Below are 19,046 nucleotides of genomic sequence, written 5' to 3' on the forward strand. Positions count from 1 at the left end.
AAATGTTGTCTTATTTGGTGGAGATCTACAATAACCTAGGATTCAATGAAGTTATGGCACTGCTACCTTGATGATTTTAAAGGGGCACTTTGTTTATTAAACTATGTATTATTAATATAAAAAAAAATGTCTAAAATAAATCTAATATACTAAACATTGCCTTCGAACAATTTGAACTCTGTTTCAAAGATATGATTGACTTGGAGTTGATAATAAATGTAGGAAGCTGATATTTGTGGAACAGTTGTAAAAAAAACTTTGTTTGAGTTCAGAGTTATTAGGAGACGCAGCTCCATTGCAGGCTGCTGATGGTGTACCAGAATAGAATTAGAGTCCTTCAGGCATCTGTCAATCTGAGCTTGCACATTTCAAAACAAATGGAGACCCTAGGGATAGGGAATTTGTTTTTAGAATCTGTCAGGGTAATGAGGTATCAGTGGTTTTCATTAATACTCAAAGAGTATGTCTATTGCAATTTTATGATTTACAGGGTTTGAGGTGAAGACTATTAAATGCATGTTTCTCTTGACCAGGATAGGAATTTAGCCCTGTTACAGTGCAGCACAAAAATAAAGCACCCTACAAATATCCCACGGTTAGTTGTATCTTTTTGGATTAGTCCTCTAAAGCCCTTTAAATCTAGTTGAGTGCTTTAAATCTAGTTGAGTGCCGTGCAGTAATGAACAGTTGCTTTGTTTTGCTTCGTACGCTCCCAAGGAGTGAACTGCGATGTCAGCTCAATAGATCTGAACTTCTTACTGTACTTTAAGAACGGGATATTGCTGAATATAAAAAGGTTACTTGGCAACGGATCAAAGCATTTCTTCAGCACTATAAGAGGTGGGAGGAAGACAGGCCACTGCAAACAACAGAGCACACGACCTGATAGACCAATGCAAAAATGCAAAAATTCAACTGGATTCAGATTTGCTAAATCTATACTTGGTAAAACCTTAATAAAAGTTTAGCACAGTATTTTTTTCACTGCATTTTTGCGTTTTTTTCCCCTCCAGGGCAACAACGACATTATTATGTATTGCATGTTACTACAGCAATCACAAAAAAAAACACACTCACAGTGACAGTTAGAAATTAACCTTTTACGCTTTCACAGTGGCTAAGTCTGCAATTCTACCTGAATAATCCGGTTTTCTGGAAATCTGGTGCAGGATCGATGTCTGCCCTTGTCCAGTCAAATGTTCCTGCGATATTGTAGAAAGTAGTGTTTGATTAATTTCATGTTCAGGCAAGAAAAAGCTTCTCTCCCCTGATGCTACAGTGACAGGCACAGTGAAAAGCAGACACAAGGCAATACTGAGGTTAGGATGCAGGTCCAGCAAATTCCCCTTGTAGATGTAGTGGAGCATAGCAAGAGGCAAGGATGATACATTGGCTGGAAACGTATTTATTTGTTTGCAGTGTGTCGAAATGAGTTAATTTTTAAGCGTCTTACCGTTTTTAGCTTCAATCATGTGTTACATGATTACGAGTCCATGTGGCTGTGTGCAATTGCATGGGTTGCATGTGCCTAAACCTGTTACTGATGCTTTCACTGTGCTTTATTACACATTGCTATGCTTTTACTATGGACAATTCTGGACAATCAATAATGTCTGCTTTGCAGCGCAGCACACTTATGAATCGTGATTTAATATAACACTGTGCAAGCCAGCAATGCTTGTTTTGTGGATCAGCACTGATCTTTTCTTTTCATTTGCATATTTCCCTGTTGCATTTCTATTGACGTGGAATTCTCTCTTTATGACGCACAAAATAATGCAGTTCAATTTTATTTTATTTGGCCCTTCTGGAGAGCAGGCTTTCATGCAGGTTTCTTAGGGTGGAAATCATTAAAGAGGAAGTAGCTTCTAATGTCATTTCAATTGCTTTGCATTTCCCTTACTTTTGTGGTGATTACAATCATTCGCAGTGGTTCTGTGTCCTTTCGCTCCCTGACTGAGTTCTTGTCATTTTAATAATCACCTGTCTGTGAGCTTGTCTGGAGAATTCTAACTCTCGGTCTGAGCGGACTTCTTCATTCCATTCAAATCATGTGACGAAATGACCTTTCAACTCTGCTGGCCGAAACTACTTGCCCTCTGTGGGCCGCAGCAATACAAATGTACTTTTATATAGCGCCCTTCACGCCATGGCATCCCAGAGCGCTGTACAAGTTGAAAAAAGTATGTTTTTAATAAAAAAGACCAGGGAAAAATGGAACAAATACATTAATTATACGAGAACTGTCGCTTCAAAGCAATTCATACTCCTTGCCGAAAAAAGGTATGCCACATTCCCATCTTATTGACTGTAACGAACCTTGTAATCAAACATCTGCCAGCTTTGAAACTGCATGCATACCCAGTGCTAGTTAGGGTCTGTTTCATGTGATAGCTGACAGTACTTACCACTGGGATGCTGTGCTTGAAAACTGGGAGGGAGGGAAATCCCCTCCAGGGTTTTCTTTGGGATGAGTGCTGTTTCGCTGTGATAAAATACATTTAAAACAATAAAGCAGTAAAACAGCCCGCGGGGATAAGTGAAGTGAAATCGGATGAGTTATTTCAATGAGGGGTTCTGGTTCTTGCTGTGCCCAGAACTTAAACCTCATTTAAACATTTCATAAAACGTTTCTTTAAATCTCACTTGATTTAATTTCTCGCAGAACTTCATTTCGCATCCTTCTTCCCTTTTGTTCTGAAGATGAAAGGTTTAGGCTCTGCTCACTGAGCAATCTGCAGAAAGAAGGATAGAAAATACAATCCCTTTGTGCCTGTTTACTGCAGTAGATTATTTAATAGGTTATTCTCCTGTGCATTGTTAATCAGTAAAAGCCTCAGAACTTTCATCCACCAATCAAGAAGCTCCTCTGCAGGCACTACCACCCAATAGATGACCGCAGAACAATCAGATAGAATGTCAAGCTTAAAGGAAAGCAAAACATTGAAAAGGTAAATAAGCCTGCATGTTGAAGACATATAATGGTTGTGAAAACAATAAAGACACTTTTCCAGTTCTTAATGGCGATAAAACCCTGATTATTGGTCCTTCTTGACTGCCAGGCGGCCTCTAATGAGGGTTCTATTGCCTAAGCAAATTCTTTTAACAACAAAATGTATACTTTGTCAAAATGTAGGTCTTGTTGACAGTTCAGTTTGATTGCGTTCCCCAAATGTTGTTTTAGCTGTAGAAGTCAGTTGTTGCATGGGTATGTATAATTGGCCTATATATAATGATCTGCCAAAAGAGATTCATTAAGGATGGATTTTCTCTAGAGTTTTTTTTCTCTCTCTAATAACACAGTTGAGAGCCGTTTTAACTGAGGGGTGGAACAATCTGAATAAGTCGATAAATCATATTGAATTACCTTTGTGTAGGTGGAATTAAGTCACCACAGAGATTGACAAGCAGGCGGGATATTCCGAGACGCATGCTCCACCGTTTCAATTATCCAGAATTTTAAACACTCAATCATACTATCTGGCAGTGTGTTTTAGACACTGTGTCAGAAACACTTTTTAACTGGACTTGGAAGTTTCTTTGATTATTAAATTGATCCACATTTTTTACATGTCCTTGTAAAGTGTCCAATAAATATTGCAACGATAACAATCCAACATTTATTCTGCCAGTTATAAAAAATTGATTTGGCATTGATACCAGGATCATCTTGTAAATATTATTATTATTATTATTATTATTATTATTATTATTATTATTATTATTATTATTATTATATTGGCGGATACAGTACATAATCCTACTGCTAAAAATGTATCTCCACTATTTGAAGACATAAGATATTTTATTGGCACTCCCTTGGCTGTTTTAAACTGCAATCTAAAATCAGCAAAGCCTTAGAGCCTTGAAAAGAACCCAAGTGTAATCAGTATGCTGTTACACATCCTGTAGTTACAGTGACTGGATGAACATTACACCTTCCACAACACAGTAAGGTGTAGAGCCACGATGGGCTGCCAGCTCAGCAAGGTGTTTCTGATGGCATGCATGACCGTTTAAGTCAATTCATACATGACCATTAGTCATACGTGACCATTAATCAATTCCTTCAGAGAAAATGTGTAGAAGTCTGCAGCAGCCAGGTCTATATTACAGTCTGGCACGTGGAAGCACCTTCCAACCAGGTGCCTGTTATCCAAAGCTGTCAGAGCTACTGTATTGCCTGTCACAACTGAAAGTGCCTTGCAACAAGGATGCATGTTAGCCATTACATTATCCTTACAAATGGCACATTTACACAGTTTTGTTTTGCCCAGTCGCTATAGGATCAATGCGGGAGCAACCTTTTGTCATGCAACTTTTAAACACACAGTATAAGCCTCATCAAGTTCTCATTCTGTAGATGTTGGAAAACAAAATTGAATTGCATGTGGTTCACTTTAAACGGCGGCAGCAGAGTAAATAGAGGCACATTAATTACAGACTGCTAGTTTGAATAAGGCTCAACTTCAGCATGTTTGCAGCCTGATCCAACATTGTCCATGTGTATTTGTCCTCTCTTGTACACTCGCTGTACGATTGTGTTATCCATTAGCAATTATCCATCCTCTCACAGACTCCTCACCTCGCTCATAGATCTGCAATCCGTCTTTATTTGTAAAAGAGTACAAGTGCTTCCAAAGTATACCTTGATTAAGAAGATGTCATTGCTGTTGTTGTACTTAATAATACAGAGATACAGGGTCTGTAATGCAACATAACATACCGCTTTGTAGTTAACATATACTTAACGAAAAACTGACAACCAATTGAAACATCTGACATTTCGAAATCTATCATGAAATACCATACTGCTATTACAGCTTTCAGTAGATTGTTTTGTAGTTTCTTTGATTACATAATGTTAAATAAAAGATCTAAATTATGGTCATATTCCAATTATGTCTCAATCTTAAAATTCTACGTGATGCCGATATTCTGGCCATAGCTATAGGTATCCAGAAAAGGAAAATCCAAATAGCAGACCAGTCTAATTTGGCATGAACGATCTGTTTGCTGTTATGAAAAGTCATGAAGAATAAGTGGTGGAATATGCACCATAACAGTATAGCGCAGGCACTTGTTCATGAAGACACCCTTTATGAATACATGCAACTTCTCCACTGCAGAGGGATTTGGGCTGGCTTTATTGCTTCACAGAAGAGCCTGTGTTATATAACGCCTGTGATAACAGAAAAACAAGTTGCCTTAATAAATATTCAGCATGTGCTAAAGGGGAACAAGGACCTTTGTTGCCACGCTAACAATAGTTTTGTCAGGTCCTGCAGCGTTTCAATAAAAGGTCTTTCCAGGTTCCTAACGATGCCTCAGCTGTAAAAGCAGCTTGTGACATTTGCTAGCTTGATATTATGCATTCTCCTGCTTGGATATACCTGATATGCTCTGGGCTATTGCCATAATAACATGCTGCATTCAGATGATGCCGTGGGCTCAGTAACTTGCCCTTCACCTCTGAGGGAGATCTGGTGTGGAAACAGGCATAAATATCAAACTAGCTCCCAGTGTTCATTAGGGTACTCTATATCACAAAACCAGCACACAGTTGAATAGTCCTTGCTAAAGAAAGGGCCCCCGATTATGGTGCCTAGCTGTATCCAGTGCCATTGTCCTTCACTTTCAGAAAAAAAAGAAAATTTACAATAAGCTACTGTTAGTGCATCATACAGTATGTCATCTTTATTTCATAGTAGTTCCTAACAAAGCGGGCATTCCCTGTATATTATTCAGTGCCCTTGTGCTTAATTAGCCTGTTGGTCTAATTAATAAGCAGGTGAAAAAGAGCCACACGCATACATACCGGTGTAGTGAAGCAACTGGAGTATCTATTGTAGTACCCAAAAGTTTTGACACCCTCCCCTGATTTCAATACAAAATGCTCTTTGTTAACGTTGCTAGTATTACCACTTAGGATCTGTTGATAGGAATGATGTACCAAATTATTCACCGCACTTCTTGCGGATCTGTTTTATATATTACAGACTATTTTCTTTCATTTCTGGCTTCAGTTGTATTTTTTTTTAAACTGAAGGGAGGGTCGATACATTAATTGAAGAGATTGTTTTGCCTGCTCCCGAGTCTCTGCAAATTGGGCTGGAGAAGTTTGGCAGCTCTAGAAACGGGCAATTAGGCAGTCAAACACACAAACAGCATCCAGTCTGCCAGCAGAGCTCCGAGCGATCGTTCTGAGTGATAGATGAGTTTGCTTCTCCTCAGCAACAAACCGGGGAAGGTCAACCTATTTAGCCCAGGTGAAGAGAACTGCATTATCAGTGTAGTGTGACTGTGCTGAAAGAGTAGCAAAAACATATTGTTTCCCCCAGTTCTTGGGTATGTCTGTTTATGCATTCATTTATTTAAATGTGATCTCTATCTAGATATCTACATTGCCTCTCCAAAGTCATTGCAACACAGTGTGTTGTCCAGAATTTGGAGCAGTACTATGGAAATTGAAACTCTATTGCATTAAAAAAAAAATATGTCAGGCTTCATTCAAAACGAGATGAACAGTGCATATAAATGAGACATTCCCTAGTTTAGAAAAAACAAAACCATTCAAATGGGATCAGAAAGGACAGTATTCACTGGGGGTTCTCTGTAGTTACAGCTGACTGGCTGAGACTAGCATTGCCAGTCAATGACTGACTGGCTGTCAATGTGAACTGAAGGGCCTGCTTGTGCATCAGTGTTAAATTCACAAGGCTGTGTACACAGACTCAGGGCTTGCCGGTTGTACCAGGAGCAAACAGATGCTTAAAGGTGGAACTTGTTATTTCCTGTACACCTTGCTTTCCATCAATGTGTAAAAATAATGATCCGCCTTGCCCTGACCCATTGTTATCTGCTGTCTCCAATCAGGAGAGCAGTGTCTTTGCATTCTCTAACAAGATAGCAACTTGCCATGCCCTCTTGTACAAGAGCCACACAAGATATGGGCAATCATGGCTGAATGCATTGTGTGGTGTGCCCCGATTATACTGTAACTCAGTGCATGCTTGCTGATCTTGACTTGCGTATCCCCAGCCTTACATTTTTACAGGGTGTCCCAGAAGTCAGGCATGTAGGTAATATCATATATTATTCTAATATCATATCATTTATTATTATTAAGATGGTCTCTGGTAAATCGGGTCACCACACGCTGTTGACTATCTGCACCACACAACAAAATGATCTAAATTTGTAATCAATAATAACAATTTTGCCTGTGATGCCTGGCATATGGGACACCCTATGTTTCTAATTGTGCTTTCTAAGAAACTCCGAATTGGATGATATAGATTTTAATGATGAAGGTCAAACCATAAAATCTGTTTTGTGTAATAAACACTACTGTGTCATTTACATGGACTTCATAATCTCAAATTCATGGCTTGGGATTACAATGAGGTTGACAGAATTGGAATCCAATTGCAATGAAACTACACAACCTACAATCTATGATGTTGCCATACATGTTCCTAAAACGTAAAAATCCTTATTAAAAAAAATGGAAGATTGGTGTTACCTTTCACATACCACCAAAGCAGAACTTTACTGTGTCATTGTGGACTTTGTTCCTGAGAGGCCTGGGGAAAGTAACTGTGTGCTGCTAGTGTGCTGCTAGTGTGATGCTAATGCGTTTGCAAAGCTCCCTAAAACCCCTGGAACACAATCCTCTAGAGCTGCTGGCAGGCTGAGCTGCTTCTGCAATGGCTTCTCCGTGCATTCCCCCAGGGAACTCAGCAAATAGACAGTGCTGGGGTTTGAAATACAGGTATGCCTCGAAACTGTCCTTCTGCCAGATGGACTGACCTTCAAAACTCTGTGGTGTCAGCAACAACAAACCGCAAATGCATTGCATTTTACAGTGTATAGTGTTTTGGACGTGATACAATCCCTTATAAAAGTTTACCACGGTACATTCGCACAGTAATTTAGCAGTTTTACCCTGCATTTCCCAGGATTATACCAGGCATTTGCCATAATATACACTTACCTATACTTTACCATTCCTCTCTGCTCTTTTCAGTGCTTACCTGTGCTTTACCATTCCTCTCTGGTCTGTACAGTGCTTACCTGTGTTTTACCATGCTTTTACTGTGCTTTGACCCACTTTGCATTGTTTTTCCTATGGGAAACTTGTATACGGGATATGTATGCCCAGTTTGAGGGTTAGATGATCTGTTTTGATTAATTTCCAAAAGTTTGATATTCATAAAGCAGTTATTTTAATCCAGACAAGTTTAATGAATACCAAACTGTATTAAAACAATCAAAGCAGTCTGTCCTTGGTTTAGTTGTATGGAAAGGGCCTAATATTCCACAGCACAGTACATAACTTTAAGATCCCTCTATTACGACCACTAAAGTTAGACTTTGCCTCAACCTTTCAAATGTTCTGCTTGCTGGTTTATGGCCAGTGCTTATCATTTATTACAGTACCAGCGGCGGCTTCTTCATTCATTTGAACCTTATAAGTGGGTACATTTGAGCCTTTTGATTGTCACTAATGGACTACTACTACAGGGTCACACAGTTGAAAAAGGGTTAAAACTTTTTTGTTCTGTTATTTGTTGCAGGACAAATGACATAGGATGATCACTGCTGGTCACCTCTTTCTGTCTGTGCTGTCATCCCTTCTTGTGCTGGCTGCGGGCTTGGAGCTTCTGAGTCAGGACAACGTGTGCTCCACGGTGGTCGCGGGGGTGCTGTACGGCTCCTTCTCGCTCAAGGACGTCTTCCCCAAGATCGCGGCGGGCTGTTCCTGGACCCTGGAGAACCCAGACCCCACCAAGTACTCGCTCTACTTCAAATTCAATTGGGAGGAGCACGCTTGCCTCCACTTCTCCCCTATGGTGTTGCCGCTGGACCACTACCTCTCCAACCACACCTGCACCCAGCTGGACTACATCGACTACGAAGGAGTGGAACTGTGCGAATCCAGGGCTCCCGTCACCTTCCTCCAGTTCGACAAGAACTTCGTGCAGCTCTGCTTGACCAGAGAACCAGAGGACGTGCCGTTCCTAGCGGAGGAGACTCTGGAGTTCCACCTCGTGGAAGTTCTGCTCATCAACAATGAGAACTCCAGCCAGTTCACATGCGGGATCCTGTGCCGCTGGTTTGAGGAGTGCCTTCGCTCCAACAGAAAGAGTGAACACTGTGGAATTACCCAGACGGGATGTATCTGCCCAGAGGTCCTCCCCCCACCCCCGCCTCTGTCGGCGACCAGGCAAAATGAGTCCGTCTCCAATGTGATACTCCCCCCACCCAGCAGTGATTGCTGCGTCACCGAATTGCATTCTACGAATGCTAACGATATAGCCCCCAGAGACGCCAGGCAAGGTAAGGCAACGTTTCTTTCTGAATTCTGTTTTGTTGGTGTTTTTTTTAAAGAACAAGACAGTTTCATAAATCTTACATGAAGCACACTCTGCTACTTTAGACCCAATTGCGGTTCAGCAGCAGGACCTGAAAGGCCTGCTTTGAGTTTTAAAATGGATCAATCAATGTAGGAACAAAATCACAAACCTAACATTCGGGAACTCTGTACTGCTTGTATTGCCTGCGGTTAATTTCCTCCTCATTGTGTTCTGGGTTTATTCAGGCTAGAGAAAACAGAAGGGGGTTATAAAGTGTTTGAGGAAGCAGCCTATTGGGTACAGCGCAGGAAAGATGGACAGGAAGGGGTGGGGCTTGTGTTTGGTTCTAAAAGAAGTTGAGAGGTTAGGTCAATTTAGGTCCAGAACTTCTTGGAAGAAGAGAGAGTTGTGTAGCTTATCTGAACCCTGCAGAACCACACAGCTCTGTGCAATTCTCCTAAGCCTGGTATTTTTAGGAACGCGTGTGTTAGAGAATCGTGATGAGCTATTACTCATGTCAGCTGTTAACTAGGGTCAAATGGGTTCACCACCATTTTGTTTTGGTAGAGTGGATAACAGGATGTAGATAGATGGATAACTTTCTTTTTTTTCTCCTGTCACACTCAGAACAATTGAGCTGCAAATTATCAGTGGATTAGATTCATAGATAGACAGATGGGTAGGGAGATAGACAGCTTTCATTTCTCTTGCAGTCAGGCTGTGCAAATTGAACAATCAGATTAGATTGCTTCTTTGTACTTGTCATGTCCCAACCTACATGGTTGAACAGTGTCTTTGCTGCTTTTTCACTGTAAAAAAAAAAAAAAAAACATATCTAGTACATTTATAGATATTGATAAATATGGATCAGAATCCATGACGGTGAAAGAAAAGAAATTAAGGAGAAATGTGCACAGTAATAAATAAATACAACTAATTTAATCGGGTTGTTTCAGAACTTGAAAAGTCCTTAATCAGCTGAAATGCCACGTACAGGGCTTAGGGTTTGTTTTCTCCCTATTTCTGAGAGCCTACAATGTAAAAGAGAAATGTAAACCCGATGCCAGTCATTCAAGGTTACCTTAGTAATCAAATTCAGCTATGAATACAAGCAAAGCTTACAATATCCATTAAACAAGGAAATGTACTTTTTTTTGGGGGGGGGGGGGCGGGGGGGGGATATTTGAACTCAAAGTACTATTTGCCTAGGCTATTAATTTTCCACTAAATGGAGAAATCATTGATCAGAGAAAAAAAGGAAGTTGTTTGCAGATTGCAGATCCTGGCAGGCTTTGTCGATGATCCTACAGTTAAAATATCTCCCAGACAACAATTTTAGAGTGAGAGGGAGGCCAGGAGGTTAAAAGGGAGCGACCCGGGGAATGTGAGAGAATCCTGCCGCTTGATCCTCTCATCAGGGACGAAAGCATGGGCCTCGCTCCCTGGCTTTCTTAATAAGAGATAGAGAAACGAGACCTGAGTGCCTGAACCCTTCAGGAACTCATTTTTAATGAATAAGACCAGGATGTATACGCGTCCAGTTGAGCAGAATTGACTGCAGCTGATTGAAACAGACCCTCAGTGCAAGAAATCAACAGCCGAGGTCACTGGCCCTTTTTATTGTTTAATTTAGTGCGGGAAATTAGCTGCGGCTACCAGCGCCAACAGAGTTGATTGATGTACCTCCTCCTCTTGGCTGTATCTTATTTACCTGCGGCCAGAGGGCAAAGACAGTATTTAGAAAGGAAACGATTGTGGTACAGTTTTAAACAAGGTATTTAAGTTACATGCATGTCTCCCATAGGCACGCATTAAACAGTACAGTCATCAGTGCCACAAAAAACAAAGAACTGGTAGGTCTCTACCTTTAGGCCAAGATGGTCATTGTTTGCTGTTGACCCATATTCCTTATCTTCCCTTTATGAAAGTTCACTGCTGCATTAGTAAAGTGAAAGCATGGAGGGGGGGGGGGGTGCATTAGTATTAGCACAATGTAAAGGAATCATATAATCCTCATGGTAAATGATAATATTCATTGTATATGCATGGGAAACTGCAAAATGACCTTGCAAGTATACCATTGTAAAACATCTTATAGGTAACATTGGTTTGGACAAACGAGTTAATGATAAGGGCACGGGCTATGAGACAGAATAGTATTTTTATTTTCCCTCATTTCACTTGGCAGTCTTTTGGTATTGCAGTCAGTTTCAAAGCAGTCCGCTATTTCTCTATAAGCTTCTCGTGACTCCTGTATGATAGCGGCCAGGAACTGGTTAAGCCTGTTTGTTTTATTAAAGGGTTAAGCTGACTGTAACATATTGCAGATGTACAGCCTGTTTTCATGTCACAACCATTACTTAATTCATCCACCATTAAATGATTTAATTTGTTTCATTAATTTGTTTTCGTTACTGCAATTACACCACGGACACTGATAAAGATATAGCGATGTTGTAGTTGGCTTGGTTAGCCTGATTCACAAATCACATGGGTTATCCCATTAGCAATCAGCCTGCTTTTTGTAAGAGTTGTATGGTGTCACAGAGAGCACAGATCTACCTAACATTTTTAACTAAGGCAGCCCAAGATATTCAAGGGGTTTGTGAGTCCAGCCAGTAAACACTTCAAAGTTCCAGCAATAAACAGGAAAAGGTATTTCGCAAACCTTTTAGTTCGCGTGTTAATAAACTCCTTTTCATTGGAAATGTGTTGCATGAATCTAAATAAATTGTTCCACACGAATCGATACCCGCCAGCTCTTCTCAACTAAGCCCTAAAACACAGGGATAACTCATTTCACATTTTATTCTTCTGTCATTGCATTTCCATACCATGGGTAATTTCTTACAAAATATAGTTAACATGTACAGGGTTAGAAATGGGGTTTTATTTTAGCATTGAATCCCAGAGGCAACGGGCATTACCTGCTAGAAAATTGGCTCTGAGCTGAAAGTTAGAGAATAGCTGTATGAAGGGAAGTGTATGAATATATATATATATATATATATATATATATATATATATATATATATATATATATATATATATATATATATATATTATAAACCTGCTTTTATCTTCTGCCTCAATGAGAGTTTTAAAGATTCTGAAGCCCGGTCATCGACCTTAGGGTAATGACTTCTTGCAAGCAGATTGGCTGAGGCCTTCTGGCGATGTTTTATAATTAGTCATTTGTTGATATTTAGTGTATTCATGTTTCAGGGAGGATTAGGAGCAGCACTGGCTTGATTAGCTGTAAATGTTTTCAGGGAAGGCTGTTACTCGGATTTCAATCGGGCAGTAATAATGATTAATGCACAGTCCTCATTACCAGAGGAGCTGAGACCAGGAATCAGCAGAGCTTTCCGTGGCCCTGCAAAACATTAAAGGGAATCTTTTCAAAAGGCATAGGAAAATGACTGGAGTGTCATGCATCATCTTCTACAGCACTGTGCTTTCCCTTGCACGCATTAAACAACATTGCTCGACAAAGGCTCCATAAAGGTTAGAATTAAGGACCGATTTTGATCAGAGTTTACATTTCGTTTGATCTGAAGTGCTCCTAATGCACCCTTGTGCACCAAGACATGTTTTTTTTATAAATATAAATATATCTACACTCCTTACAGGATTATATTTAATAACTTTGGTTTGCAGAGGCAAAAACGTATCAATATATTCAATTTTGTTTCGTTGGATTTGCTTTATAGTGACCATTGTTTTTTTTTTTTGTTTTGTTTTGTTTAATTGCAGGGTTTATTGTAATGTGATTGAATGCAGTCTAATTGTTACTGATTGCGAATCTTAAAACAAGGTAATCAGGAACAGACACACTCCACAGCAAAACCACCATCATGCATAAGACACAAAATGCTTCTATTGTGTTGCAATGCAAGTTTAAACAATAATTATGATACCGATTTACATAATTGTGTGCAGCAGGCATTACAAGGTTAAAAAATAATAGCATGGAATCAGAAAAATAAGCAGGGAAATCCATTGGGTTTTAAAGCTAATTAACAGTGGAATGCACAGAAATGCCAATCAAATAAAACAAAAGAAAGTTGATGCAGTAATCTGTCCTAACGAGGGTATGTGATGGGGGGGGGGGGGGGCGCTAATCCATGGAGTGTACTGCCCTCAGGCTGCAGGCACATGGGAGGTCTCAAACACACCCAGGAGAGACCTCAGTGTGCCGAACGGTGGGATAAATAAACGTTTTATTGCTCTGAATCTAACAAGATAAAAACGACCCCCCCCTCCCCCAAGAGACTTTTATTACAGCTTTTTAAGGTTCATGCCTCCCTCCATCCCTCCCCAGTTGCTTTGAATAATGTATGGTGGCCTTTAATATAATCGTCTACCACTTGGGAGGTCTTAAAGGTTACCACTGCGCGGTGGAATATTCAGCAGTCCATCTTTAAAATAAGATGTAAAAAACGATTGCTTGTCACTTTTGCAGGTGCTGTAGTGTTTCTATTGAAGGGTGGTCAGTCAACTGTTATATGATAGACTGAGAGAATAAAACAAGCATGGAAGGGGTTTGTAAAATATATTATACCACAGGTATACTTATTTGATCTAAACAGAGGGAGATCTTAATACCCCAAGGTTAACCCCATAAGGTACACAAGAAGGTACAAACGTTTTCTTCTTAAAATACATTTGTGAGTGACTCAAGTGTCACGAGGAAACTGACCATTTGGATGACCAGAACCAACCTGTCAGGGGAAATAAGAAAGTTTAGCTCATTTTTAAAGGTTTAATGAAATCAAACACCAAACAGTACAGGTTAGTTTGTTTCAGTATGTGAAAATATGAACACAGTTTCTATTGATTTAATAATTAAATAATTAATTTACGGTGGTATTTACACATGCCACTCTTAAGAAAACCGTTTTATTAACCCCAGTGTTTATAACATGAATTACCCCCAGCTGTCCCTAAACAGGGTTTTAACCCCTACCAACCAAGCCACCAAACTCCTTCAGTTGAGCTCATGTTGCTGAGAAATCCGCTTCCAAAGTGTAGTATTGCTTGTCTGCATGGATTAACGCTGAAATTAATTAGGCAAATCGCACAATGTAAAACCTGGTCCTGCAGTGGTTTGCCGGTCACTGTGGATCTCCATCATCTAGAGACTAATCAGCGTTATGGAATGTCAGTGCTGCTTGCCTGTCAAAGCTGGGTCTCTATAATCAGTTAGAAAACCCAACAATGTAGGGACACGGTGGCGCAGTGGGTCAATTGGAATTGAATCCATCTCCTATCTCAAGGGTTATGATTCAAATGAAGGATTCCTCTGAAAGGATGTTCACTGCTCACGACTGAAGCAGGCTTTTGATAACCATTTTGTTCAGAGCTTGCTGTTTCTATTTTAGCGCTGAAGTAAAGAATTTTATTTGCGTCTCTTAATTATACGTACAAGCAACTAACGGGGTTGCACTGGAGCACTCCACAAAACAAAACACAGAAGATAAACAGAATGAACAGTAGAAGCTTGCACTGGGTAGAGTCTTCTGGAAAGTAAAGCCGGGGCACATCAAGTACGTTTTTATTCCAGTTGTTAGTGGAATGCCATCAGTATGATGATTGTCAGATGGATTGTTCTCAAGCCTGCTAGAGATTTATAACGAATCAGCTTTACAAAGAACCGCACTAACTCTGCCTTCTTATTTATAGCTAACTAGGCTCTCAGAAAGATGAATGGCTGATTTGTGGGGTGGAAAACTGAGCAAAAAATGATAAGGAAGAAGGTAAAAATACAGCACACTGTATATTAGTTGCAGTAGCATAGGCAAGGGAAAAAAGAAAATGTTATCTCCAAAACCGGAAAAAGCATGTGTGAATTTAAGAGTTTCAATAACTCAAGGTACAGTCAGCTAAACAGTTCACAAGTATTATGGTTTGTGTTTGTTTGGAATTGGGTCTGGCAAGGGGTTGAGGAATAAAGAGGCAAGGGCTTAATGAGGTTTGCCAGGAACTGATATAAATCACAACTGGAGTCTTGATCCGTAAATAAAAAGAGGGTTAAGAATTAATAAAAAATCAATGAGCTAAAGATCTGAGCTCTGCAGAATGCTTTCGTTTTAACCTGAGCCATTCCACAGTGTGGGTGAGTATGTAATACATTCAGACAAATAAAAAAAACATCTTTTGCATAATGTATTTTCCTTAATGATGCCCTTTAGGAGTTATGTATGTAACACAGTTAAAAAATGTAATCAAGTTAACGACGATGTAGATGGTGGTGGCATTTCCTGAATCGTTTGTCTATCTGAGTCATTATGCTGGCATATCAGGAGGCTGTGTGGTCTGGTGGGTAAAGAAAAGGATTTGTAACCAGAAGGTCCCCGGTTCAAATCCCACCTCAGCCACTGACTCACTGTGTGACCTTGAGCAAGTCACTTAACCTCCTTGTGCTCCGTCTTTCGGGTGAGATGTTGTTGTAAGTGACTCTGCAGCTGATGCATAGTTCACACGCCCTAAAAGTGTCTGCTAAATAAACAAATAACAATAATCATTAAAAGCAATCGAGCTTCAAAACCATTGTCTGTCTTAGTTTATTGTATACCAACCCAATCAGCGGATTTCAAGCTGCACCTATTTTCCCCATCTTGTATGAATTTGTGGTTTGCTTTAACTACAATATTTATAAAGATTTTGGAATATTGTAAGCATTACTGATGCAGAGGCACAGAACGTTGTAATTGGAAATAGACAATTCTAGACAAAAAATGTTACAGTATCTCACGTTCAATTTTACACTCAAATTTGATTCCGTGGCAAATATTTACAACTTTCTTCCACAGTGTAGTTTGCCCAAATATACTGATAACATTTAACAATCAATGAAAGCAGTACGGGGGTGCTGCACATTTTAATCGAAAATAGTCCAAAAGCATAATTTCTGTAAACAAACACATGGCAAACTCCTGCTGGGAAGATTAGAATGGTGCACTTTGCAATTATTTCTTTTGGCTTGGTTTGTTCGGTGGAGCCTGGCAATGCACCTGTCTCTGTGGGGCAGAGACTGACAGAGCTGTGATTGCTACTAAACAATAACAACACAAATCAATCTTCATTCCCAATCCCGAGAAACAAGCAGAGCTGGCTCTCTTAATTACACACTCTCTGGTTTTACTTCTTATTCCACTTCACTGTTAAAAACTATGTATACTAGATTACAGTATGTGTTTCCAGAAACTAAATTAACCTGCAAGGCTCTGGGTTTACCACGCTGGGGGCTTTGATTTCACATCAATCAGAAAACAAATATTATATTAAAGCATAGCTTTTTTTTAAAAAAAAAAAAACATTTTCTTGGTTTGGACATAAAAAAAGAAAATACATTTTAACATTTCCTGCCTTGCAGTTTTTGTACCAACTTTAACACTAGTGTTGTGGAGGGTAGTATTAGACTAGAGAAAGTTGAGAATGTTCATTAGAAGGTTGACTGTCTTCCATAACTTGGACAGTCCAGCTCAGAAGGGAAATGACATTCCCAAATGTATTCATCTTATTGGGTTAGATTAAATATCCTACCGCTGCCACCAAAGTAACAGTTCAGCTACTGCAGCTTGGCACAGGGAATGAACACGTCACTTAATGAACACAGTGCTTAATGAATACAGCACTTTAGCTGGCTGAATGAGATCTCAAGCATGACTTTTATTAGACAATGGTGCATTGATTGGATCTCTTTAGCTAAGATTTTGTTTTGCTGCACAACAGCTCACACCCTGGCATGTCTTATTGCTAATGCATTTGTATTTTAAACGACTGCACACACACACCCACACACACACACCCACACACACCCACACACACACACACACACGTTTGCCCGTCAATAAGCTTAGCCTATGTTGCCATATGCAATTAAGACTAGAGTGTAATCGCAGCTTCAACAACAACAGCTGAAATCCATAAAAAAAAGAGCCAGGCTCTAGACAAAGAGATGAAGTAAAAATCCTGCTGCATGTGATTGCTCCTGACAACCAGGATTAGTATTCCATGTACATCAGTCCCCCTCTCTGGCCCTTGCTTACCCTGCTATGTAGTACCCGTTTTATGTGGTCATTTTACAAGGTTTTATTTTTTACTGTGTTCCACTTCAATGTTTGTTTGTTTTTTCGAGCATTCATAGACTGGGCCGAGGAGGACTTCACTAGGCAGCTTTGCCAGCTATCCTTTACCGTCTCAGCCTGCATCTGCATTTCTGTTTTAACATGGTCCCCCCGAAGCTAGGAATAGCTTTGTTTATTGGGTCATTATGCAGGACATTGAGCTTCAAGTCTGCAGTGTTGCCTTAATATGTCTCTGCTTCGTGCTGAGGTAGACATTTTCATTAACTAGGCTGTGTTATTGATAGGGTCCAAGGGAAAAGCAATTCATTTGTTTACAGCTGAACAGTCCAAACAACATTCACACAATATACAGTAGCTTAATAACAACAGACATTAAAGACACTAGAAGGGGAATGGTTGTGTATAGAGTATAGTAGAAAACAAACAAAAGAAAAAACTGTCAACTGCCTCAGATGTTCATATTATAATTAAACTGTAGCTGTCGTCGTAGTATTGTAGTAGCATCATAACTACACAATCATCTGTGTAATTCATGTTTTATTATTGCAGTGTAAGCTGACCATTTGGCCCATCAATGCCCGTCCAGTTCCTAGTAGCAGATTGATGCCAAGGCAGGTCTTATGCTCATACCTGTACCCTAACCACCCTCTGTGTAAAGAAGTGTCTCCACCTAATTTCTGTCTGCCTCCTGGACTCTGTGATGTGCTTAAAGTATGGGCTAGGGTTAACTTTGTCAGCTCCTTTTTAAGATTTTAAAAACTTCAGTCAAGTCTCCCCCAGTATTCAGTTCCCTCTACCGATCCTCCGAACTCACACCTACGTCTAGGTTGATCTTTGCTGGACTTTCTCCAAGGCCGCAATGTCCTTTTTGTATTGCAGGCATCATAAATGAACACAATGCACTGGAATTCAGTGCAATTCGCCCTTTACAAGTATTATTATTATTATTATTATTATTATTATTATTATTATTATTATTATTATTATTATTATTATTATTATCACCACTAACTGATCACCAAGACATAAGATACAAAAGCCTACACATGGTCGAGTCAGGGCAGTCATTCACCTTTCATAAACACCAGCCAGGAGATGTACTGAAGGGAATAAAAGACCTCCCTGAATAGATTTAGCTGTGCAAGCTGCAGAAACAACAGGGATAGCAGTTACAACAGCCATTGAAAGGAGGCTGAGCGGTTTTGTAAAGTAGGTGGCATATTGGCACTGTAGGAAACTATAGGGAACTGTCAGTGGCTTTGTGTGCGAGATGCATTCTAGAGTAAAAAGGCCAACACAATGGAGCAATGGAGAAATGCATCCGGCTGCCTAGGAGACAAGAACTGCAAGGATAACACTGCTATTGTAAGCCTGGGACCCAGAGAAAACAGAGAGGCGGGAAAAAAGATGATGAAAGTTACTATTTGTCTTGTAAAGAGTATATCAATAGCTATATGTAATGTTTGTATTGCTATGCAGAGTTCAATTATTTCTGCCTTTTATTTTTTATATCTATTATTTATAGTTCATACCCCCCAGGCTACGGGAATCGAATGAATGAAAATGTGCAGTCTTTTGTAACACCATTATTCAA

General features: G+C 39.8%; 1 protein-coding gene across 7 annotated transcripts in view; it reads left to right on the forward strand.

The window, feature by feature from the left end:
* Nucleotides 1-19,046, forward strand: part of LOC117413828 (adhesion G protein-coupled receptor B2-like) — a 137,774-nt gene that overhangs the window by 33,601 nt on the left and 85,127 nt on the right. For all 7 annotated transcript variants that reach the window (XM_058999461.1, XM_058999459.1, XM_058999458.1 and 4 more), the window contains exon 2: nucleotides 8,580-9,342. In XM_058999461.1, coding sequence (XP_058855444.1) covers nucleotides 8,595-9,342 — 748 coding nt within the window. In that variant the 5' untranslated portion in view covers nucleotides 8,580-8,594. The remainder of the gene's footprint in view (nucleotides 1-8,579; nucleotides 9,343-19,046) is intronic.

This window comes from Acipenser ruthenus, chromosome 25 (assembly GCF_902713425.1).
Source record: "Acipenser ruthenus chromosome 25, fAciRut3.2 maternal haplotype, whole genome shotgun sequence".
Taxonomy (NCBI): Eukaryota; Metazoa; Chordata; class Actinopteri; order Acipenseriformes; family Acipenseridae; genus Acipenser; species Acipenser ruthenus.